At 37.1% G+C, this 23,918-nt stretch overlaps 1 protein-coding gene across 2 annotated transcripts in view; it reads right to left on the minus strand.

Moving 5' to 3' along the window:
• Positions 1-23,918, minus strand: part of NELL2 (neural EGFL like 2) — a 289,076-nt gene that overhangs the window by 177,036 nt on the left and 88,122 nt on the right. For both annotated transcript variants that reach the window (XM_037061082.1, XM_037061081.1), the window contains exons 11-12: positions 3,539-3,630; positions 277-379 (exon numbers count right to left, since the gene is read on the minus strand). In XM_037061082.1, the coding sequence (XP_036916977.1) occupies positions 277-379; positions 3,539-3,630 (195 nt within the window). The remainder of the gene's footprint in view (positions 1-276; positions 380-3,538; positions 3,631-23,918) is intronic.

Raw genomic sequence — 23,918 nt, forward strand, 5'->3', positions numbered from 1 at the left:
TTTTTTAATTTTATTTATTTATTTATCTTTAGAGGGGAAGGAGAGAGGGAGAGAGACATCAATGTATGGTTGCCTTTCGCGCGTCCCCTGCTGGGAGTTGGCCTGCAGGGAACTGGCCTGCAACCCAGGCATGTGCCCTGACTGGGAATCGAATCACGATCCTCTGGTTCACAGGCCTGTGCTCAATCCACTGAGCTACGCCAGCCAGGGCCTTTTTTTTTTAATTTTATTTATTTATTTATTTATACATAAATCTTCTTTACAACAAAGTCTTACCTTTACAAACTTTGCAACAGCTATGAGACAAGGTAATCTGTTGAGACTCCGGACAATCCAAAGCTGGGCAGCCTGAACTCTCAACCAGCTTCATAGTCTGGTCCTGTGAGACAGCAGAAAATAAACGCTTCAAACTTCTTAATTAGGACTTACTGCATTTTCAGATTCGGTATCTGAAAAGGCTCTTCCAACATAAAACCAAAAATTTCATCCCGAGAACCTCCGCGTAGGCCACAGGCTCATTAATGACCTTAAATCACAGCTGGAAAGCCTTTAAAACGGACAAGCAGCACTTGAAAAGCTCTTTAAAATGGATCTGCAGCCATGTCTCCAATTTGCCAATCATAACAAGTTTTCAGGGTAATGCTGAAAAAATCTGTTAGTTTTACAACACATGTGCCCACCCAGATGCCAATTTGGGCAAAGATGCAGCTTGAATTAGATCAACAGCTCACTGAAAGAAACAATATATATAAAATTGAGCTTTTTTTAAACACTCTCATTTCAAGCTTTTCTAAACTGCTATAAAGAGATTATCACAGGTGAGTCTGGTACAGAATATTTGGGATCCCCCAACAAAACTATAAGGGCAACGAGGGTGGGATTTGCATCTCTTGTAAATGAATCCCTAGCATAATTTTCTGGCATGTAATTGGCACTCAAAAAAATCTTTCTTAAATGAATGAATAAATCAATGTAAAATTATTATAGCGCTAGCAATCAAAGTAGATAAAATTCTTTTCACGGAGAAAACAAAATACAAAATACTCTTCTCATAAATGCAGTAACCCTGCCCTCGAAGTAAACTTTGGCTTCTATATTGTCAATCTCTAACCCTTTGAGAACAGGGTCATTAACTATCTCATATTTTGCTTAGCCATACTTAAGTAATCAAATGACTATTGGGACTTTCAGGCTTTCATTTAATACTGTTCGATAGCCTATATTTTTTCTTACCATTTCTATAAGAACTGTTTTCAGAGAAGAGATACCCATTTCAACATCTCCCTCTTCCTGGCTTATGTATGAAAAAGACCTTCTTCAAAGTATCATAATCTCTTATCAAGAACGTGGCAGGACAATTGTATACAGTGGAGTCAAATGCCATTCTTCCTCTGACTTCATGGCAGTATCCATTCTGATCTTATTTCCAGAAGCACCGTGTTTTTCTGCTTTACCATTAAAGTCATATACTCCCAGGACACATTTTCAAGGACACAAAACTGACAATAAAGGAACAAAGAAGGACTGGAATTGACAGCCCAGAAAACGAAAGAATAAGAGAGCTGTCAATTATGTAAATGTGTAAATACAGAAGCTAAGGGGCCTGAGGGAGAAGAAACAATGGAAGTCCTTACTGTCAAGAATTTAGTCAAGAGCTATTGTACAAAAGCTTATGACATCCAGGCAGAGCTGTGCTGTATAATCTGTAGCTACTAGCTCCACACAGCTCTTGAACACTGTAAGTATAAAATACCAACAAGATTTTAAAGACTTAGTATGACAAAAGAATGCAATATATTTCATCAAAATGTTATATTTATTGATTACCTGCTAAAATAATATTTTGATTTTGGTTTTATTGGGTTAATATAGAGAATTTAGCCCAATAAAAATTATGTTTGTTGTTTGTATCATATTTCTATTGGACAGCACAGAACCCGAAGGTACAAAATAGCACCTTTTGTTTGAGTAAATAAAACGTAACATTTGTTCATTCACCCAATATTCACTAAGCACCCACAGACTTGTCTACAGGGACTTCTCACTAAACCAATTTAAAATTAAAGCATTTTATAGCTATTTTAAAATCAAACAGGCAGCTAACCCAGTATATTTCTAAACCACAACGGTCAGTGTGATGGAACACACTGGTCTGATGAAAAGTACTCACACACACAAACACACACCCATTAGGCAGGGAAACGTCAAACGCCCTCGAGAGTTTAAAATTTAGGGCTGATATTTCAAAGTTAGAGTTTACCATTAGAAAGCAGCTGACAAAAGTTTTCCGCTTTCCCTGAGTAACTTTTCTCTGGTTCCATTTTTCTCCATTTGGAGTCACTAGAAATCCCTCCTAAGCCTCCCGATCTTTTATGCTCCCCTCAAAACTGTGCTGGTGCAGGGACGCTGTTCGAGAAACATGCACCTTGAAACATGGTTCAGCAATTGATGTTGATAACGCTCCTGCGCCTCAGCCCCTTCTTTTTAGGATGGTAACCTACATCATAGGCGACCAGGTTCACAGAGGAGCCGATAGGATACTTTATAATGAGCATCAAGAAATCAGAGCTTTCATTTTCTAGAAATCAAATCTGTCAGAGTTTTGCCTCATTACGTCTGCTTTTTGCTTATCCCCAACGTCTTCCAACATAAGATACATGAAGTATGTAGTTGGCTTTCTTCACATTCAATTATCTTGGCAAAATTGTTAGGATTTTCTTTTCCCCAACACTTAATACTCATATAAATGCTCACAGTTTACTGGTGGTGCCAGCACGATAAATCACTTATCCTAATTTTCCAAATAATCTATACTCATCCCCAAAACCTACATATGGGATGAATTTAAAGAAGAAAAATTAAGAATCAAGTGGAAATGGAACCCTAAAGCAGAAAATTTATATGCAGACAGTTTTCCATGCAGCTTGAAATATAACATTACATTTTATAAAAGGCAAATATGAAAAGTGTCATGAAACATATTTAGTTTTTCAATTAGCAGATCAAGAGGCAGAGTTAAAACACATTTGCTTCAGAAACAACTTCAAGGGACCATGGCAGTAAATTTAAAAAGTGTTCTCCTTAAAATCATGTAAGGTATCCCTCCCAGAAGGGTTGAGATTAATATCACTCTCGTCACCATCCAGCAGCGAATTTTTATTAGATTAGTTTTATGTTTTGTTTTTAATTAGACTGAGTGATATTTCTCAGATGCGTCAAAACCGTAAGTGACACCAGGCTATCTTTACCTACTTTGTCTTTCAAACAGAATAGAAGGAGCTGATTCAAACTGGGAAAGTATAACTTCATTAAACTTTAATTTGACAAAAGGGCATTTTTATTTATTGGTAAAATTATTTTACAGCCATTAATTTACATGGTTGTAAGATAATGGAAATTTGCATATATTTGAACTACAACTAATATCTTAAATGTTCTCTTAGATGATTTAAAGGTATTGCAACGTGAGGTTTTAAAGAAACATTTACTGTGTTTGCATAAGTGGAAGAATTTTGAAAAGCTCATGAAGCTTCCTTACCTTGCACTCATAGAGAACACAAACTCCAGAAGAGGAATAGACTGTATTTCTTTCTCCTTCAAAGTAGGTTCGTCCTTGAAATTGGCATATTGCTTTGGAATAAAAAAAATACATTTACACTTATTTTTGATTTTTCATTAGGAAAAATAGCTTAGAAATGTTCAGATTACTCTGCCGCAGCATTTTGATGTTCTTCTGCCTTTTCATGGTGTTTGAATACCTATAAACCAAAATTCAATCTAACATACAAGACACATGCTGGCTCAAGTTATTATCATGCCCTTTGAGTTCAGAGAGCAAAATAAGGTACAGAGAGGATAAGGGGCAATGGCAAGTCGGAATTAGGCCCTGAAAAAGAAGTGTCAATGAGCAGTGCCTCACCCAGTTATTTGCCTGCTAAATGATGTCCCACGCAGGGAATATTAAGCATGTGCTTAGGGCAGCTCCAAATCAGGGTGATGAGACAAGTTCATCTTATATATTACAGAATTGTAAATCAAAAAACTGAAATAAGCCAGGCAGTGAAAGACAAATACCATATGATCTCATCTATAAGTGGAACCCAATCAACAAAACAAACAAGCAAGCAAAATATAGCTAGAGACACCGAAATAAAGAACAAACTGGCAGTAACCAGAGGGTGGGGGGAGTGGATGATGAGGGGAAAGGGAAAGGGTTGTCAAGGAACATGTGTAACGGGCACATGGACAAAGCCAAAGTGGGGTAGGACTGAGGGTGGGAGGTGGGGATGGCTGGGGTGGGGAAAACAGAGACAACCGTATTTGAGCAATAATAATTTTTTTAAAAATAATAATAAAAAAGAAGGTATATTAATTCCAACACATACATGTACATGTTCTGTTCTATGGGTTAGTAATATTTTATTTATAAGTACATGTGGGTGTGGGCACCCTATTAGGATGTTGAAATGTCTTGATCTGGGCCTGCCTTGCTTCCATAACAATTTAAAACAGAACTTCAGGTTCAGTGGGGAAAACAGTTTTAACTAGTGAAAATACATAGAAAGTATGAAATGACTTTGTGAGACCTTTCAAAATATTTACTTACAATGCACAAAAACATTTAGCCAATGGCAACTGCTCGTTTTGAAATGAAGGCTTCACACAACCCATGTTGACTCATCACCTACACAGAGACAGACTCAGTGCGAAGCTAATGAAGCTCAACCTTCAGTGTCAGTGTCTGGCTTAGACCTCCTTCTAAGACCCTGCAGCAGCTTCGTTTTCATAATTTTGCCTCGTTTTCCTTTGAAAGGGCCCTCGACATTGCAGACGCTTTGAAGCCCCCTAACATCTGTATCACCTCCAGCTCAGGCTTCCGAAGAGCAGCGGAGTGATCATCTGACAGGAAAAGACGTGCACAGTTTGTCAGCCCTACTTACAAAACTCCATTTTCTATTTTAACCACGTGAATTTGACAAGGTCAATGTGTATATTTCCCTTCAATTTTATTGTAAGAATAGAAGAAAGGCTTTCTACCTTCAGAATTTATATATTAACATTGCCTTTAAAGTATCAAGTTGCATACAACAATTTTTAATAAAGAATTAGACATAGTTTTATTAACAATAGTAAATATAGATATGATTGGGCAAAAATTTGTATTTAAAATGTAGCCCAACATTCACCTTTGTGGAAAAATGAACTGATTATTTAAAAACTGTACATTTACATAATGGAAAGCATGCATATTTCTTAAATGCCACCCTATAAATGATGTCCTTACTCAGCTTTTATTAATAATTTCCCTGCACAATATATATCACTGGCAAATTGATGCTCAAGTTTTGGATCATGCTGGCAAAGAATACAACTCACTTGCATAAATTTCACTCCTTAAAACTGGCTGAAGCTTGCTCACTCATGAATATTCAAAACAACACTACAAATTTGTCAGCTGCATACTATCTGTCATACTATGAATAAATAGCATGTGCATTTACTTAATGAACCTGGCTGATTATAAAATATATCTCTCCAACACATAATTTTTAAGTGTGTTTTTTTTCTCTTATGCGATTCAGTAACCTCAAAATACCATGATCTGGCATATCGTGTGTTCAATTATACTTAATAAGTACCATATTTATAAAATAATGAGAATAAACAAAGCTTTCTTACTCTTATTAAATACCTGCCATTCAAACATTTCTAAGACTGTTATATATATACATATATATATATATATGTTGATAACTTCAGCCTACTTTAAGTCCATGTTGAAGAAAAAAACGGATGTTCCAAGCCTTTCTTAGAACAGAAGGAAAAGGAAACACTTTAAAAAACACAAGGGTAAGTTCTCCTTATACAGTGTCTTATGATAATCTAATATTCATGCATAGCAGATGGACTGCCTGTTCTAAACTCTTAATTCAAGAGATTCGAATAGGCAGCTTATGGGATGATAGGGCACCAAATGGAGCTCGGCAGAGGGAGGGACACAGAAACAAATGAGGTCCAGACTGCTCCATTTCCTTTCAAGCAATGAGCACAAACAGGGAGAACTTAGCTCAGGGAGAACCCCAAGTAAGTGATTCTCATCTTGAATTCAGAAAATCCATAATCATTCCTAAAAATACTACAAGGAACCCTGAAAATAGCCTTGAGACAGCTCTGGGACTTAAGAGTAGATTGAAGGGGTAAAAAGCATGTATTTATTAATATGTATTTATTAATATTACATATTACATAATGTATAATATGTTGGTAGTCTCCTAGGTTCCAGGATTCAATGACTTATCAATTAAGAAAAGTGTATTTTATGTACTTTACTGTATATGTATATTATACTTTGATTTTTAAAAATGAAAATAAATGCAGATTCTTATATTCAAGGGAAGTAATAACAACAATAACAATGTATTGGAAAAAAGATAAACAAGCCAAAACTCCTGCCCTTTCTATGAAGTAGGTCAGACAGGTTCATACACAGCTAACTACAATAAAAGCCAAACTGAAGTGTTACAACTGGGAAATTAGTAAGTTATATGTATCAGCACAGGAGACTGAGTAGTGAACTTCTAACCGGGGACGACCAGATCAAGGCTAAGGAAGCAAATCAGGCCTGGGGAAGGACCCCGACTCTGGCAAACCTGAAGTCATCATCACTGTAGACTAAGCAGCAAGGAAAGGAAACAGTTTTACTGGAGCCCAGTATGAGCCAGTTACAAAGGAGAGAGAGGCTGCCTAGTGAGAGTGCAATTGTGAGACACACAGCTACCGCCAGAAACACAGGCTGGTGCAGGGAAGAAACATGGCCAACTCCCTCCTCCTGCCTTCCAATTTCCTGCCAGTCCTCCGGTTGGCAAACCCTATCCAATGCCAGCTGGCGAGGAGACCAGGGCGATGCAGTCTGCAGAAGTCTGGCTCCTGAGGCACAGAGGAGGAAGGAGAAGGAAAGAAAATGGACCTGGGAGTGAGGGGTGTCCAGAAAGAATAGCCAGCACCCTGCACAGGTGGCTATCATATGAACTCACTTTAAACCACGAAGAGGTGTAGTTTACAAGCGTAGGTTGCTTATAAGGGCATCAGGCAGTGGAACACAGACTAAAATTTTAAGGGGAAAAAATAGAGACAGATATAAAATGCAGATCCACTTTAAGGAAAAATCCAAAAAGCTTATCAAAATGAGATCCATAGGCAGGCAGAAGGCAAGAGGAAGGAACTGAGCCCTGGAGAGACTGAGTATAACAAGAAGGAAAGCGGAGCAGAGCTACTGCCCAATTTTAACCAACGCTGCCGACGAAGGTATCAGAAACAAAGCCATGGAGGTGATGATGACAATGACGATGACCATGATGATGATGCTGATGATGATGACGACAATGATAAATCACTGTTGCTACCACAATGACTGCAAGAAAGTCTCTAGAATTCCCTGACATGTACCTGCCTGCTTACCTTTTCCTCACAGAGTGTAAAGTAAAAAAAAAATCACTCCCCCAACCAAACAACAAAGAAATAATCATTTTGCTGTATTGATTTCTTCTTCAATTGAACTGCACTCACATGGTCATAGTCAATGGTCATAGTCTGACTATGGTCATAGTCAAAGACTCCATCACTGGCCTACTTCGCACACCCATGTTGTTTGCACGCATGCGCACAGCACTGAGCTGAGCCCCAGTTCGGGATGCCCCAAACCATTCGCCAGCTGAAAGCAGAATTCTACCAACTAGGCTACATTTTTGAACATCTATGTTTAAATAATTTATTGAGTATATTTCATTTCTATATTACATATGTATTTTAAGATATAAAATTTCTAGGGAAATAGATATTAATTAATGCATTTAGGCTTATCACTTTGCAGACAGAAAGTTAGGCCCCCATGAAATCAGACTAACACAGAGCATTATATCTATTCTTAAATTATTATTATTAATCAATGTTAACTATATATTTCCTGTGACTGTGATATATGCATTTGTATAATCCACACCACAGTCTAGGTGACTCGTGTCACCCAGAGCTGTCCAGTGCACAGACTCTCTAGTCATTGGTGGTGATGCAGTTAGAACTTGGGGGAATGCAATAGGATGATACAACAATTGGTATATATGTTTTACCAGGGCCATATTAAACATCACTAACTACATAGTTACTAGCACCATAATTTTTAAAAATATTTTATTTATTCGTTTTTAAAGAGAGAGGAAAAGAAGGAGAGAAATATCAATGTGTGGTTGCCTCTCATGTGCCCCATACTGGGGACCTGGCCTGAAACCCAGGCATGTGCCCTGACTGGGAATTGAACTGGCAACCCTTTGTTTTACAGCCTGCACTCAATCCGCTGAGCTACACCAGCCAGGGCTGCCCCCATAATTAAGAGGGACTCTGAAAAATCAAGTAATGTAAATTATTTTCTCTTCACTCCCCTCCCCCATTTTAACAATTAAGAAAGATGGGATATATAACAAAGGTACAAATTAGAAAGTCACCAGTAAGAAAAAGGAGTGAAAATTAAATTATAGCACAAATTGAGAAACAGTAAGTGAAAGAAGGAAATAAACTCTAAAAGTTTTAAATTACACATTAAAATTCTAATTTACTGGTCATTAATGCAGAAAGAGAAAATGCAGATCCCTTGAATGAAATTTCAATAAACTTCTACAAACCTTTGTAGAATGAATTATGCAAATCCATGGAAAAATATTTTCAAACATACAAGCAAAAGAACGTCATACCATATTTCACTTCAAAACATTTCCTTACTACATATTTAGCTTTTCCTTTTTATCACTGAATTGAAAAACCGTGAGTCCACTTTAAACCTCCCAATTGGTATCAACACGTTTAAAAATGATCTGACACAAAATTAAAAGTTACCAATGCTAAGAAGAAAACCAATATAACTCACATGGGTATGAAATGGTATTTATGGTTTCTTTAAAATTTTGTTCAAAAACACCAGCTTACTAGTGATCTTTAGATTGTTTAAGCCATCTGTAAAGGACAGAGTTGTGTTTAGTAAGCTTTTATATGATGTTCTTTGAAAGCTCCATTTCCTCTGGGGGGGCTTTTAGAGATCCCATGTCCAACGGCAATTATTTCATGCTGAGCCAACATGATCTTTGTCAGTGAGATACAAATCAAAGCTGCTGGGTGAAAATATATCTCATTAACTATAATTATTTTTATTTAAGCTTTTAAAAATGTACAATAAATGCATTCCCGAAGCAGGCTAAAATTCTGTGGAGTCAAATAAAAAAATATCTGAAAGTGTTTTGAAATCACTAAAAGGCTGTAGCGCACACACTCTTTTTGGTAATCTGGACTCACTTGGAATCAGTTCTTAACAATATGGTTGTACTAAACCTCTTGAACACTGACTGCTATAAGTTAATTTTTCCCTCTTTTACAATGCTTAAATCTTTTAGAGCACTTAAACCCAACTTCCTTTTCTCTAGGTAGTTGTGCATTTCTCCCAGAGAAGGACATGGGCAGTGAGCGTCTTCTTTGTCTTTGGATCTCATTCAGTTCCTGGCATGGGCCCTGCATAATAAACTCTAATGGTTTGCTGAATTTTTTAAGTTCTCTTCCAGCTTCTTGCTTGATGAAAAGCCCAAAAACGATTCAACTGAATCTCTCTGAGTGGCACATTTCGCTTTAAATTTGGCCTTATCCTTTGACTTTGCGTCTCATAATAAAGGTCCCCTAAATTGGGTCTCCCAGAGATAGTGCGCCCTTTTGATAACTTGGCAGCTTCCCTTCCACTGCAGTGGAGCTGAAGCGCCTGAGATGGGAGCAGGTTTGTCTATCAGTCAATGAAAACGCAGTTGGCTACTGTCACAGCAGCGACGTGGAAAAGGAACAACGAGGTAGCATTCACAGCAGAAGACAGCTTGGACTGTTTAATGACAGAACCTCCTTCCTCCACATAAAACCTGATTTTTTACAGTCAGTATTATTTAAAGTGATCAGAATTTCACAGTATTTAAATAATGCACAAATTCATTCATTATACATAATTGTTTCCTTTAACTAAATCTCACTGGTTGTTTGGGAATTCAGTTGTTTGCGAAACTAATATTAGAGTTTAGGAAATGAGATCATAAAGTATATGTACAACTCTCCTTTCTCATTTCACATATATCATGTCCTTGGGATTCTGAAGGACCTAGTCATGCTTCTCCTAGGGGGCCTTAATTTAGGTCAGAAGCCTGTTCTTCCAAAAAGGGAACTGGCCCGTCAACACCATAAATCTAGCAGTAGAGAGATGCTGAGGCAAACAAAAATAAGTTCCAGAACAGAAAAACAGCGAAGATTCTAATACCCTGTCCAGATCAGCCTTTGGGTTAGAGGAGCTACATATTCTGGGAAAATAAGAATTGGATATTCAAAGGATAAGAGCAACAAGGCTGATTTTATAGCTAGAAGGAGGGATTCAGTGCTTTTGTCCCTAATTTAATTTTACCCATTTAAATTGCAACTAAGTATATTCTGAAATTCTTTTCATTTAGCTACCTTTCTGTCACTGGCATTATTGTTGATCCTGGCTTGGAGAGCATAGAATGAAGTGTCTAAATAAGACAATGTAACCAATTTATTTCCATCTCCTGGTGATAAGAAAAATAAATTTAATAAGTGGAGGTAAAGATTTGGAGAAAAATATAGTATTCTTATTAATACCTGAATACCATTAAAAGCAACAAAATGTGAACACAACACGAGGTTACATGTTTTATCATTTTAAAACAAAACAATGTATCACATACAAGAAAAAGTTCACACACTATCAGTTTCAAAGCCAGGACTACAATTCATCTGAAAGTCTTTCTGTGTATATTTTCTTACCACTGAAAATCTAGTGAACTTGGTCAAAACTTAAACTTCAACTTTGTGAAATATTTTTCCAAAACAACTGGCACCTTTTAGACACACATTGTTTCAATATTACAGCGAAGGAGGTGCCGAACACGGAAATGTGTTGTAAATTGCAAAGTATGATCCTTTTCATTGTAAACCACACATTAGTGCTCAACTAAGAGATAACAAGTAAAGACCCTGAAACAGCAATTGCTTTGGTTTAAAAATAGCCTCTTGTGTATGGGCAAAACATAGAGAAAAAGAATGGGGAGCAGGTAGCTCTCTCAGGAGGACATATTTTAAGTGCAGTTTCCTAAGAGGTATATTAATAACTCCTGGCATTACACCAAGAACGTGAGCCAGGGGAAGAGAAGAGACACAGGTAAAGGGAGCCAGATCGGCGGAGAACAAGACACATAGAAGACACAGCACAATGAGGACACAGAGGGGAGCAGTGGAAGCTGCGGGACAGAAAAACGTTAAGGTATACTTGAGGCGGAGCAGGAGAAAGGAAAGCAGAAAGCAAAATAGTTTCATTAAAGATGTGAAGCAAGAGTGGTGATACCCGGTGGAAATGGGAAGCACTTAGGATAACCTGCTGCCTGCCAGTCATTGTCCTAGGAAGGTGCCTTCCCGCCTGGTGGATAATGCAGCCTAGCTCAGGAAACAGATGAACACATGTGCAACTGACTGCATCCAACTCAGAAGCAGTGTTGGAACCAAAAGGAAAATAAAGTCTGGCCAAGGTGGAATTGGATATGCTTCACAGATGAGGAGCATTTGAAAATGAGGAAAAATATTCAACGATTTGAATGAGTGAAAAATTACTAATGATACATTCAGAGAACAGAATAGAATAATAATCATAATGACACACTTAGTACCTGATCCTAAATGACATCTAGTCAGGATACCTATACAAGCTGGAACTGATTTTGTTGGGAACTGCTCTGCCTGGTTTCAGAAGCTGTAAACCCTCCATGGCTGAGGATGAGTGAGTGACCTCCGGAATGCCAGCCACAAGGAGACAAAGCTTGTCTCCACTAGCAAACGCTGCCTCTGCTTCCTCCCCCTGCCCCCAAAGCATGGTCAGTTAGTTCATGACCATGACAGGTACGACTCCTCAGAGGAGGGGCAACCTAGGCCAGACACGATCACTTGGGAGGCCATCATGGAAAGACTTGGGGGGCAGCAACAAAGAGTGATAGACACTCACCCCCCAGCTATTCTGACATAGCCCAAGTCCCCATGTCCTCTGGGAGAAGCACTTCCTGGCTCTAATCCACTTAAGCCTGAAAACCTGTGATGGGGAAGGCGGTGCAGCCCTTTGCTGGCTACAGTGGGATCCCGGGTGATCTGGTATAAGAAAGAATTCCTAACAATCCTGTGAAGCCTGCTTTGCTAAGAATGCTTTTAGTTAAATGACAAAGGCCCGAGCAGAAAATGAGTTTATTTTCCCAAAGTTCTGTAGCCTTTTAGCTGACAGACCCTGACTTAGAAGAAGCCCTAATGGTTCTTTGTATACTACCTACTGTTTACTGCCTGACAATGATTAATAAGTTGTACCTGAACTTTTGCCCCCCCAAAACAAGAAAAGCCTGTCTAGGCAAGGGTTGGGGGACTCCCCCCTTGAAGGAGTAGCCATAACATCCCTTTTCCTCCACAGGACTCAGTAGTCCGTGTGAATTTGTCTCATGTCTCATCCATGACTCCACGGGCACTGTGAGCCAGTGCATGCACCATGATTTATTATAAACTGACTACATAATCGATGTATATGCTCCCAACCTGTTGGCCAACAGCTCTCAACTGTGGATGGATGCACATTAAAAGAACTTGAAGAACGTTAAAACTCTATCCCCCAGCGGCATGCCAGACAAATTAATAAGAATCTCTGAGGGTGAGACCTGAGACTGTTTATTTTTTAAGGCTGCCCAGGGGCAGCTAAGCTGAAAACTATTTTACTATGCAGAGAATAAAGGACTAGGTAAAGAGAAAAGTACAACTAACATTTAAATGGGGACAACCACATTGATACTCAGTAGAAAGCTTTTATCCTGTTATCTGGAAGGCTATTTGGTCCATTGTTTAAAAACATCATTTAAGGTGAGAAATTGTAGACCACAATAAACATGTACCTTCAACATTTTCATTTAAAACACAAATCCACCCACATTCAACAATGTTTTGAAGTAGTACACTTTTCCTTAGTTTGGATGGGTTCTCTGATTGTGCTTCATTGTAGTCTTCATATATAAATCAAACTTACAATGCGCTGCCTATAATTTCTAATGTTGTGTTTAAAGTGGAGTAAGAGACATACTTGCCGAGCAATCTAAAAGACTGTTCTAACACTGTTTTCTTCTACAACATTCTACCATTGTCTTACTGCCATCTAGTTCGAAACCACATTTTGTAGCAGTTTTTTGTCAGCTTTTCTGAAAGCACTCAATTTTTACTCTGAAAAAAGTATTTCTTTTCACATCCATATGGCATTGGTTTACATGTTATGCATGTATATGGTGTATAACAACTATTTAAGGTGATAATTACAAAAAATACAGCCAATGTAGACAGGATCTAGAACAAACTACTACCTCCTGGTTGGCATGCAAATCCTGTTGTGGAAGCCTAGTGTATAGGCTTTACCTCAAGTGCGCTTGATACCATATTTTTTAACTAACAATGGAAATTATAGATTAGTGCTGCTCAAATCACCTGGAGATCTTGTTTTAATGAACATCCTGATTAGATAGATGGAAAGTGGGTGGAGCCTGAGATTCTGCATATCTAACTAGCTCCCAGGCAAGGCTGATGTTGCTGGTAGAGTGATCACACTTTGAATAACAGAGTTGTAGGTCACTGGTCATTAATTGATAATAATTAATTATTATTAATAAAGAATAATAAGAATATTAATTATTGCACATCCTGTTTGCACATCAGAATCACCTAGGGACACTGTTCAAAATACCAAGGTGTGGAACCCAAACCCATTAAACAGAATCTGTATGGGAGGGGCCTGGGCTTCAGTATTTTGAGAGAATGCACATGATGCCAGTATAAGGCGAATGTTGAAAATCACTGGTTTACATTAATCCAACTAGTAAATTCAGTGAGTTTTCAATATGTCTCCATCCTAGATAATATCAAAGAGTGACTCACAGGGTGTTTCTATAAGAATCTGACCAAAATAATTTGATCGTTACGCTATAGTTAAGGATAACATCATAAATCTAAAGTTCTGTTTCCAGTGGCTTCTTAACTTCTAAATCATTGATTTATGTTTATAACTTTTAAAAAAGGCAATAGNCATCCTGCTTGCACATCAGAATCACCTAGGGACACTGTTCAAAATACCCAGGTGTGGAACCCAAACCCATTAAACAGAATCTGTATGGGAGGGGCCTGGGCTTCAGTATTTTGAGAGAATGCACATGATGCCAGTATAAGGCCAATGTTGAAAATCACTGGTTTACATTAATCCAACTAGTAAATTCAGTGAGTTTTCAATATGTCTCCATCCTAGATAATATCAAAGAGTGACTCACAGGGTGTTTCTATAAGAATCTGACCAAAATAATTTGATCGTTACGCTATAGTTAAGGATAACATCATAAATCTAAAGTTCTGTTTCCAGTGGCTTCTTAACTTCTAAATCATTGATTTATGTTTATAACTTTTAAAAAAGGCAATAGAAGGAACAGATATGAAGGACAAGGGGGAGGACAGGGGAGAAGGAGAGGACAACAGTGGGGGAGGGAGACAGACAGAGAGAAGTCATGTACACTGTAGGACTGGAGATTGAGCCTCGATAAATACAGCTGTGCTGTGTTTTGAGATAAAATATGTGTTCAAATACCTCATTTCCCGCCTATTTTCAGACAGTTTTCCCCTTAGGGTACCAATTAAGTAAAATTTTCTACAGCTATGCTAAACAAAACATTGAGGTTAAAATGTTAAATACATTAAGTCTGGAAATTAAAAATTCAATTATCCCAAGCTTATTTCTCATAGTAATCTATCAAAATTTGATTATATCCCCCCAAAGCCTCTGGAATTGAGAAGAGAAAGGGCTCCCCATAATCTTTCATGCCCTCAAACACAGTATCATATGTATTTCTGTGTGTCTTCCCACCTCTACTTATTAAGAAGAAAATTATGGAAATACTCATTCTCCTATTCTCAGTCAATCAATCCTGGGTGGCCAATGTATGGCAGACACTGTGCCCAGCACTGGGAACACAGCAGCGAGCTGGAGACACAGACCTTGCCCTCACAGAATCTGCAGTACAGAGAAGGGTTCAAGGAAAACCGACCGGGCAAACAAACAATACTTGCAGAAAACTCAAAGTAAAGATAACAAGCAAGAATCTGAAGTACTAAATAACTTTGAGGCCACTTTGGATTGGACCAGGGAATTCTTTGGGTTGATTGGGGACTAGAAGAGAGGAAACTACCTGAGACCAAAGGTGAGAGGAGCTAATATGGGTAAGAACGATGGAGAAAAAACTCCAAGCAGAGGTGGAAATTAGCTCAGCTTAAGTTTTACATTTTGATTTATGTTCCATTTTGAATATACGGATTGGTTTCTTTGATGAGTTTCAGAAAATTCTCAGCCATTTTTCTCCTGTCCCTTTTTGGAACTCAGATAAAACGTATGTTAAACATTGTGCTACATCCTCCCTGTCTTCTTCCTCTTCAGTATATTTTATGTTTTTTAAGATTTTTGTCCTGATCTCTGGATAATTTCTAATGGCCTATTTCCCAATTCACTAATTCTCTACGTATGTCTGCTTAGTTTGCTGTTTAATCTACCTGTTAAGACTATACTTTATTCCCAGCTATTATATTGTCATCTCTAGAATTTCTTCCATTTTTCCAACTAGCTATTTTGTATGTTTTCTGTTTCTATGAAGATAAACCTAGACTTATCTTAGTATTCCTTTAAACATAATAAACACACTCATACTATATTGTGTTGGTTAACTCTACTCTGACATCTTTGCAGTCTGTGTCTTTCGTCTTTTTTTCCTACAATACCAGTTCTCATTCTTAGTGTTTTGTTTCCTTAGGTATCTAGTAGCACTTGAAGAAAATATTTCTAAGAATAACCTGAAGTCTAAGATGAAAGCTCATCGCTCCAGGAGAAAGGTTCATTTTCTTTCACCATGTGCAGAATTCATGACCTTAAACTAAATTCAAGTTTGAGGCCTCACGAACAGACAAGATGACTACAACTCTGACTTCTTCCTGAAGGAACAGCCTTTTGGAAGTCCAGTTTGTTGTGATGAGGGTCTCCTGTATATTCCCATCTAGTGTATTTGTTGGGCTTTTATTTCTGCCTCCTTTATACTTCAAGGCCAGAAACAAGAAAGCACATACTTTCAGAGAATAAACAAAATCCCTCACAGCAAAAGCAGCTCCACTGATTGTTCATTTCACTGTGTTCTCTTCTTGGGGTTTCTCTGCATTTTTAGTCTGGGAATCTCTCACTATTTTACTCAATTTTTAAATGTCTTTAAATTTTTTATTCTTCTTTCTTAGTTACTGTCAGAAAAGGTTGATTCAAATAACTTAGTCAAATAACTTATCCAAAATAGAATATTCCATTCTCAGCTTTCACCTTGTGTGTGTGTCTATGTGTGCTTTTGCCTTTGGTTTTCATCTTTTTATTTGATTAAAGACAGGAGAGTATAACACTCTGTGGAACACTGAAGTTCAAATTAATCAGTAGCAAAACTTAGGTCAATCAGATTAAAACCAAGGACTCACACACAAAAAAATGAAACTAGACTACCAAGTGATGCCATACATCAGAATAAACTCATAATGGATAAAAGACTTACATATGAGCCAAGACATGACAAAAGTCCTACAGAAACACATAGGCAGGAATATTTCAGATATCCCATGCAGCAATATTTTCACCAATACATCTTCTAGGGTAAGGGAAATAAAGGAAAGAATAAACAAATGGGACTACCTTAAATTAAAAAACTTCTGCATGGCAAAAGACCTCATCATCAAAATGAAAAGGGAACCAACCATATAGGAACCATATATGTCAACATATCATTGACATATTTGTCAATGATAAATGTCATATTTATCTCATATTTGTCAATGATACCTCAGACAAAGGTTTGATCTCCAAAATATATAAAGAACTTATACAACTCAATGCCAGGAAGACAAACAATCCAATTAAAAAATGGGCAAAGGACTTGAGCAGACACTCCTCCAAAGAGGACATACAGAGGGCTCTGAGACATATGAAAGGATGCTCAGCATCACTAGACAGCAGAGGGATGCAAATTAAAACCACAATGAGGTATCACTTCACACCAATCAGAATGGCCATCATCAACAAATCAACAAACAAGTGTTGGAGAGGTCATGGAGGAAAGGGAACCCTGGTGCACTGTTGGGAATGCAGGCTGGTGCAGCTACTGTGGAAAATAGTATGGAATTTTCTCAAAAAACTAAAAATGGACCTGCCTTTTGACCCTGCAATTCTACTGCTTGGATTATACCCTAAAAATCCTGAAACACCAATTAAAGAGCATCTGTGTACCCCAATGTTCAGGGCAGTGTTATTTACAATAGCCAAGTGTTAGAAACAGTCTAAGTGCCCATCAGTAAATGAGTGAATCAAAAAACTGTGCTACATTTACACAATGGAATACTATGCAGCAGAAAGAAAGGAGCTCCTACCCTTCATGACAGCATGGATGGAACTGGAGAGTTTTATGCTAGGTGAAATAAACCAGGTGGCAAAGGACAAATATATAATGTCATCTATAATAGGAACCTCCTGAGCAAAACAAACAAAAAAGCAAAACAGAACCAGAGGCATGGAAACAAGGAACAAACTGACAAGGACAAGAGGGAAGGAAGAGGCGGATAAGGGAGGAAAGAAGGAGAAGGGCCTAGTTAAAGAACAAACATAAATGACCCATGGACATAGACAACAGGGTGGAGACTGACTGTGGTAGCTGGGGGTGGGGCCAGGGGAGAGCAATGGTGGTAAATCGGTACAACTGTAATATAACAACAATAAAAAAGAAATGAAAAATAGGGAGTACAGTAACAAATATAAAAAGTTGAAGTAAAAAATAAATAAAAATTAAAGCAAGCACTCAATTCAAGTAAATAAATAGATGATAGATGTACATAAGTATAGAGATAGACAAAACTAATGAATGAAGCAAGCAACTCCATTAAGTGCTGCTAAAACAAAAAAATCTTGTTTGTTTTTTCATTAAATTTATTGGGGTGGCATTGGTTAATAAAATTATATAGGTTTGATGTGTGCAATTCCATAACACATAATCTGCATATTACACTGTATATTCACCACCCCAAGTCTTGTCTCCTTTCATTAACCTTCAGCCCCTGCTGGTCCTCACCATATGCTGTCTGTGTCTGTGAGTTCGATTGTTTGCTTAACCCTTCACCTTTTTCACCCAGCTCCCCCCACCCCTGTCCCCTCTGAGAGCTGTCAGTCTGTGCTCTATTCTGAGATCTGTGTTTGTCTCTATTTTGTCTGTTAGTTTATTTTATTCATTAAATTCTGCATATAAGTGAAATAATATGGTATTTGTCTCTGATTAGCTTATTTGACTTAGCATAATATTCTGCAGGTCCATCCATTCTGTCACAAAAGGTAACATTTCTTCCTTTTTATGGCTCAGTAGAATTCCATTGTGTAAATGTAGCACAGCTCTTTAATCCACTCATCTAGTGATGGACATTTTGGCTGCTTCCAAATCTTGGCTATTGTAAATAATGTTGCAGTCAACAAAGGAATATGTATATTCTTTCAATTTAGTGCTTGGGATTTCTTAAGATATATTGTAGTATTCCCAGAAGTGAAATTACTGGGCCATAAGACAATTCCATTTTTAATTTTTGAGGTAACTCCATCCTGTTTTCCACAGTGGCTGCACAAATCTGCATCCCCACCAACAATGTGCAAAGGTTCCCTTTTCTTCACATCCTCACCAGCACTTGTTTGTTAATTTATATTGATGGTAGCCATTCTGACAGGTATGAGATTATATCTCATTGTGGCTTTAATGATAATTTCTCTGATGATTAGTGATACTGAACATTTTTCATATGTCTATTGGCCATCTGTATGTCCTCTTTGGATAAGTGTCTATTGAAGCCCCTTGCCCATTTTTTAAATTGAATTCTTTGGGTTTTTTCTTGGTGTAGAGTTGTATAACTTTTTTGTAAATTTGGATATCAGCCCCTTTTCAGATGTGTCATTGGCAAATGTGTTTTCCCATTCAGTGCATTGTCTTTTCATTTTGTTGATATTTTTGTTTTTTCTTTGCTGTGCAAAAACTTCTCAATTTGAGGGAGTCCGATTTGTTTATTTAGAGAACCCTAAATAGTCCACCAAAACAACTACTAGAACTGATCAATGAATTCAGTAAATTAGCAGAATGCAAACTAAATATCCAGAAATCAGTTGAATTTTTATACACCAATAATGAAATATCAGAATAGGTAACTAAGAATAAAATTCCATTTACAGTTTCATCAGAAAAACCTTATCTTGGAGAAAATTTAATTAAGGATCTAAAAGACCTGTACTCCAAAATTATAAGACAGTCAAAAGAGAAATTGAAAAAGATACAAATAAGTGGAAGCATATACCACGTTCATGGATGGAAAGAACTGGCATCATTAAAAAACAGCATGGATGGAACTGGAAAGCATTATGCTGAGTGAAATAAGCCAGGCAGCGAAAGACAAATACCATATGGTCTCACCTTTAACAGGAAGCTAAACAACAAAACAAACAAGCAAGCAAAATATAACCAAAGACACTGAAATTGAGAACAGGCTGAACGTGACCAGAGGGGAGAGGGGAGAGAGTTTCAGGGGAAAAGAGGAAGAATTCACAGGAACAAGTATAAAGGACACATGGACAAAAACGAAAGGGGGTGGAAATGGGAGGGAGATGGGGAGGGTTGGGTGGCTGGGCTGGGATGGGAGTAAAAGACAGAAAACTGTACTTGAACAACAATTAAATAAATAAATTTAAAATAATAATAAAATAAAATGTCCATATTATTCAAAGCAATCTATAGATTCAAAACAATTCCTACCTATATTCCAATGGCATATTTCACAGAACAAGAACAAATATTCCAAAAATGTATATGGAACCACAAAAGGCCCTGAATAGCCACAATAATCTTGAAAAAGAAGAACAAAGTTGGAGGAATCATGCTCCCTGATATCAAACTATACTATAAGCCATAGTAATCAAAACAGCATATTACTGGCATAAAAACAAGCATATAGATCAATGGAACAGAATAGAAAGTACAGAAATAAACCCACACCTTTATGGTCAATTAATATTTGACAAAGGAAGCAGTAACATATGGTGGGATAAAGACAGTTTATTCAATAAATGGTGCTGGGAAAATCAAACAGATACATGCAAAAAGTGAAACCATCTTCTTATATCATACACACAAATAAATTTAAAAATGGATTAAAGACTTAAATGTTACACTCAAAACCATGAAAATTATAGAAGAAAACATAGGCTGTAAAATCTCTGACATTTCTTGAAGCAAACATTTTTATGATATATTAATATCTTGTTGGGCAATGGAAACAAAATGAAAAACAAAAAGTAATAAATTTTGACTCTCAGAGAGGCCACGCTACATAGAAATTGCAAGACAAAAACTAAGACCTGGCCCTGGCCGGGTGGCTTGTCCCACATACTACAAAGTTGCAGGTTTGACCGGGTCAGGGCACATACCTAGTTTGAGTATTTGATGCCCAGTCAGGGTACAACCCATCATGTTCTCATCCACTGTTTCTCTCTCTCCCTCTCTCTTCCTCTCTCTCCCCCTTCCTCTCGCTCTAAAAGCTGTAAATATACCTGCAGGTGAGGATTTTAAAAACAACAACTAAAGTTCAATATCAAACATTTGCTGGAATCAGCCCTGTTTTAAAAAATGACAGCAATGCGCAGCTTGATACGTAGGTGCTTTCTTAATTAAGCAAGTCTTTGCTAGCACCTGACTCTTAGAAATTCAACAATAGCCAAAGAAAGAACAGAGAAGAAGTCACCCTTAAACACCTAGTACAAGAAATTCATCCAAACTGTTGTTAGGTAATTTAAACTTTTAAATTAATTATTCTTATAATCAATATTTTGCAAAGGATATTTGAAAAGCACAATTTTATATAAAAATTGCAGTGATAGAATCAGCAAATGTCTCATTTACACTTAGTCTCCCACATCCATGAAGTTGAAAGGAGAATGAGATATAATATAATATTGCCTTCAAACTTACCTATGCAAGTATAAAGTTAATTTTTATTTAAAGTAATAGAAAATTTTCCTGAATTATGTTATAAATGTATACATTTAAATTACTATCACAAAGTACAGAGTCTCCTACTTACATAACCGTTGGCCAGTTTATTGTCACATTTTATTTGTGATGCTATAATTAACTACCTAAAATTATAGAATTATTTCTAGGTATTCACACTTATTAAAACATTTAGAGTTAATAATATTTTTATATTCACTAAAGATAATATATGAAAAAAGTCTAAATACATACCCCATACTCTACTAACATTCATTTCTTTCCTAATATTTCAGATTGGAGTTGCCTTGTTTAATATAAAGCATACTCATTTGGGGGGCACTTTATTTTACTCTAAGTCTTCCATGAGTAGTTGCTAAATAACTGTTTTCTTGGTCATGTATAATTGCTCAGAATGCAGCAGTACTGGCCATGGGAATAAGCAGGGCAATCAAATAGTGTCAGCCAGCACACATTTAGTTCACAATCAATAATCACTTATAATAACAGAAACACCTGTTTGCTCTTTCGTTGCTAAAATTATGCCTCTTTAATAGGCAGACTCAGTATTTGACCATTTTTTCCATATTCCTTTCCAATTTTTCATGCAGGACATTTCTAAAGATATTGGTAGTTATTTTAATTCCAAATTGCCTTTTTCTGTAATTATTTTTGGCACATAATTTGTATTGCTTTGCAGTAATCCTCCATGATACACAGGTGAACCCAGTTGGTTGACAACTCTGATCGACCTCGATCATTAAATAAGTATGGACCCACAGGGTATCACTCCCTCACTCTTTCTGCTGGTTCTTATATATGGGTTTTGCTCTATTAAGTCCATATTGTCATTTAATTATGAAACTACGTCTTCCTCTGCATTTCTGCATATCCCCCCTCTGTATCCAATCGGGATAGAATTTTTGCCCTTCAGGCCCTCATGACTTAATTAAAACCCAGATACAAATGAGGACAAAAAGATGCTACAAAGAAATGTGTGACCAACTACACACAAACAAGATAAAATATAGACAAGCTCTAGAGGAACTTGTAACGAAGTTACAGGAAACAGCTGCTACTGTTCAAGGAAGACCTTCTCGTGAAGTTCTGATTTATTCAAATATGACCTCCTTTGGGAAGCCTTCCCCGAATCCCCCCAGTGAGAGTTGTCCTCCGCACCATTACTCCACAGCACTCCCTGCATACCTCTAACGTGGCATCCAGCACGGTATGTTGTAGTTTACTGCCTCTCACAGAACTGTGGAGTTACGAGAAAAACTTTATTATTCTGCTCTCATTTCAACTATCCAAATGCCTGGAATTTAAGCATCTGTCCAGTGAATAAAAAGTGTCATACCACATCTTTCCCCTACTCGCTGACCATGACTCAGACAAACTGGCATTTCAAGTCCAAGTGGTTTCACACTTGGAGGCCTTAGCACCTGCTGTTCCCTCTTCCTAGAATGCTACCCCCCCCACCACACACACACATTTTGCTTACTCATCCTTCTGATTTTAAATGGTCCTTTTTTTAGAAAAGGCCTTTTTGAACTCCAAAATGAATTAAGTCCTAGATTTTCCTCTCACAGCACCTTATACTTTCCCTGTACTGCACTCACGCACTGTGTAAGACATGTGTTGTGTGTGGGTGTGCACACGTGTGTTTTCTTAACCACAAAATCAAAGGTGAGATGAAAAATATCAACAAAGGCCTGTATATTTTTCCCAAAGTTGTTTTTAGAAACAAAAAATGAATATTCTTTATATATCTAAATGGCATGAAATCTGAAGTTCCTAGGACATGTACAGATTTCAAAATTAGAATTTGTTTGGTGAAAACAAATTCTAGTGATCCTGGGGATTGACCCGCTGTTGACCAACTATGGCCCACAGGAAAAATCCATTTGCTAGTCATTTTAAAATGGCCAATAAAAAAATAAAGAGTAAAACTTTATGACATGTGAAAATTATATGAAATTCAAATTTCAGTGTCAGTTAACATGGTTTTATTGTACTATAGCCATGCTAGTTATTTATGTGTTGTTTATGGCTATTTTAATTCTACAAAGGAACAGTTTAGTAGCTGCGAAAGAGAATATATGACCTGCAATACCTAAAATAGTTATTGTCTGGCCCTTTATAGAAAACAATTTTGTAACCACTATTCCCCCCAAATTATTATTCTAGACTAAAAATGGCAACCCAATTGCCTATGCTAATGACAAGGTCAATTATGGGTATGCATCCCCCTTCTAGTCAATGAGAGATGAGAGGAACCTACGAAGAGACTTCTGGTGGCAAGAACATGCAATGGGATAAAGACTATCTATTCAATCAATGGTGTTAGGAAAATAGAAGAGGTACATCCAAAAAAAAAGAAAGAAAGAAAGAAACTAGACCAGCTTCTTATATCATACACGCGAATAAACTCAAAGTGGATTAAAGGCTTAAATGTAAGTCACAAAACCATAAAAATCCTAAAAGAAAACACAGGCAGTAAAATTTTAAACATTGCTTGTAGCAATCAATATTTTTTCTGATATATCTCCTCAGTCAAGGGAAATAAAACAAAAATAAACAAATGGGATTATATCAAACATAAAAGTGTTTGCACAGCAAAGCAAATCATCAATAAAATGTAAAGACAACACACTGAATAGAAGATCATATTGATCGATACATCTGATAAGATGT

Source organism: Sturnira hondurensis, unplaced genomic scaffold (genome assembly GCF_014824575.4).
Source record: "Sturnira hondurensis isolate 20B ecotype Veracruz unplaced genomic scaffold, ASM1482457v3 Scaffold0013190, whole genome shotgun sequence".
In the NCBI taxonomy this organism is placed as follows: Eukaryota; Metazoa; Chordata; class Mammalia; order Chiroptera; family Phyllostomidae; genus Sturnira; species Sturnira hondurensis.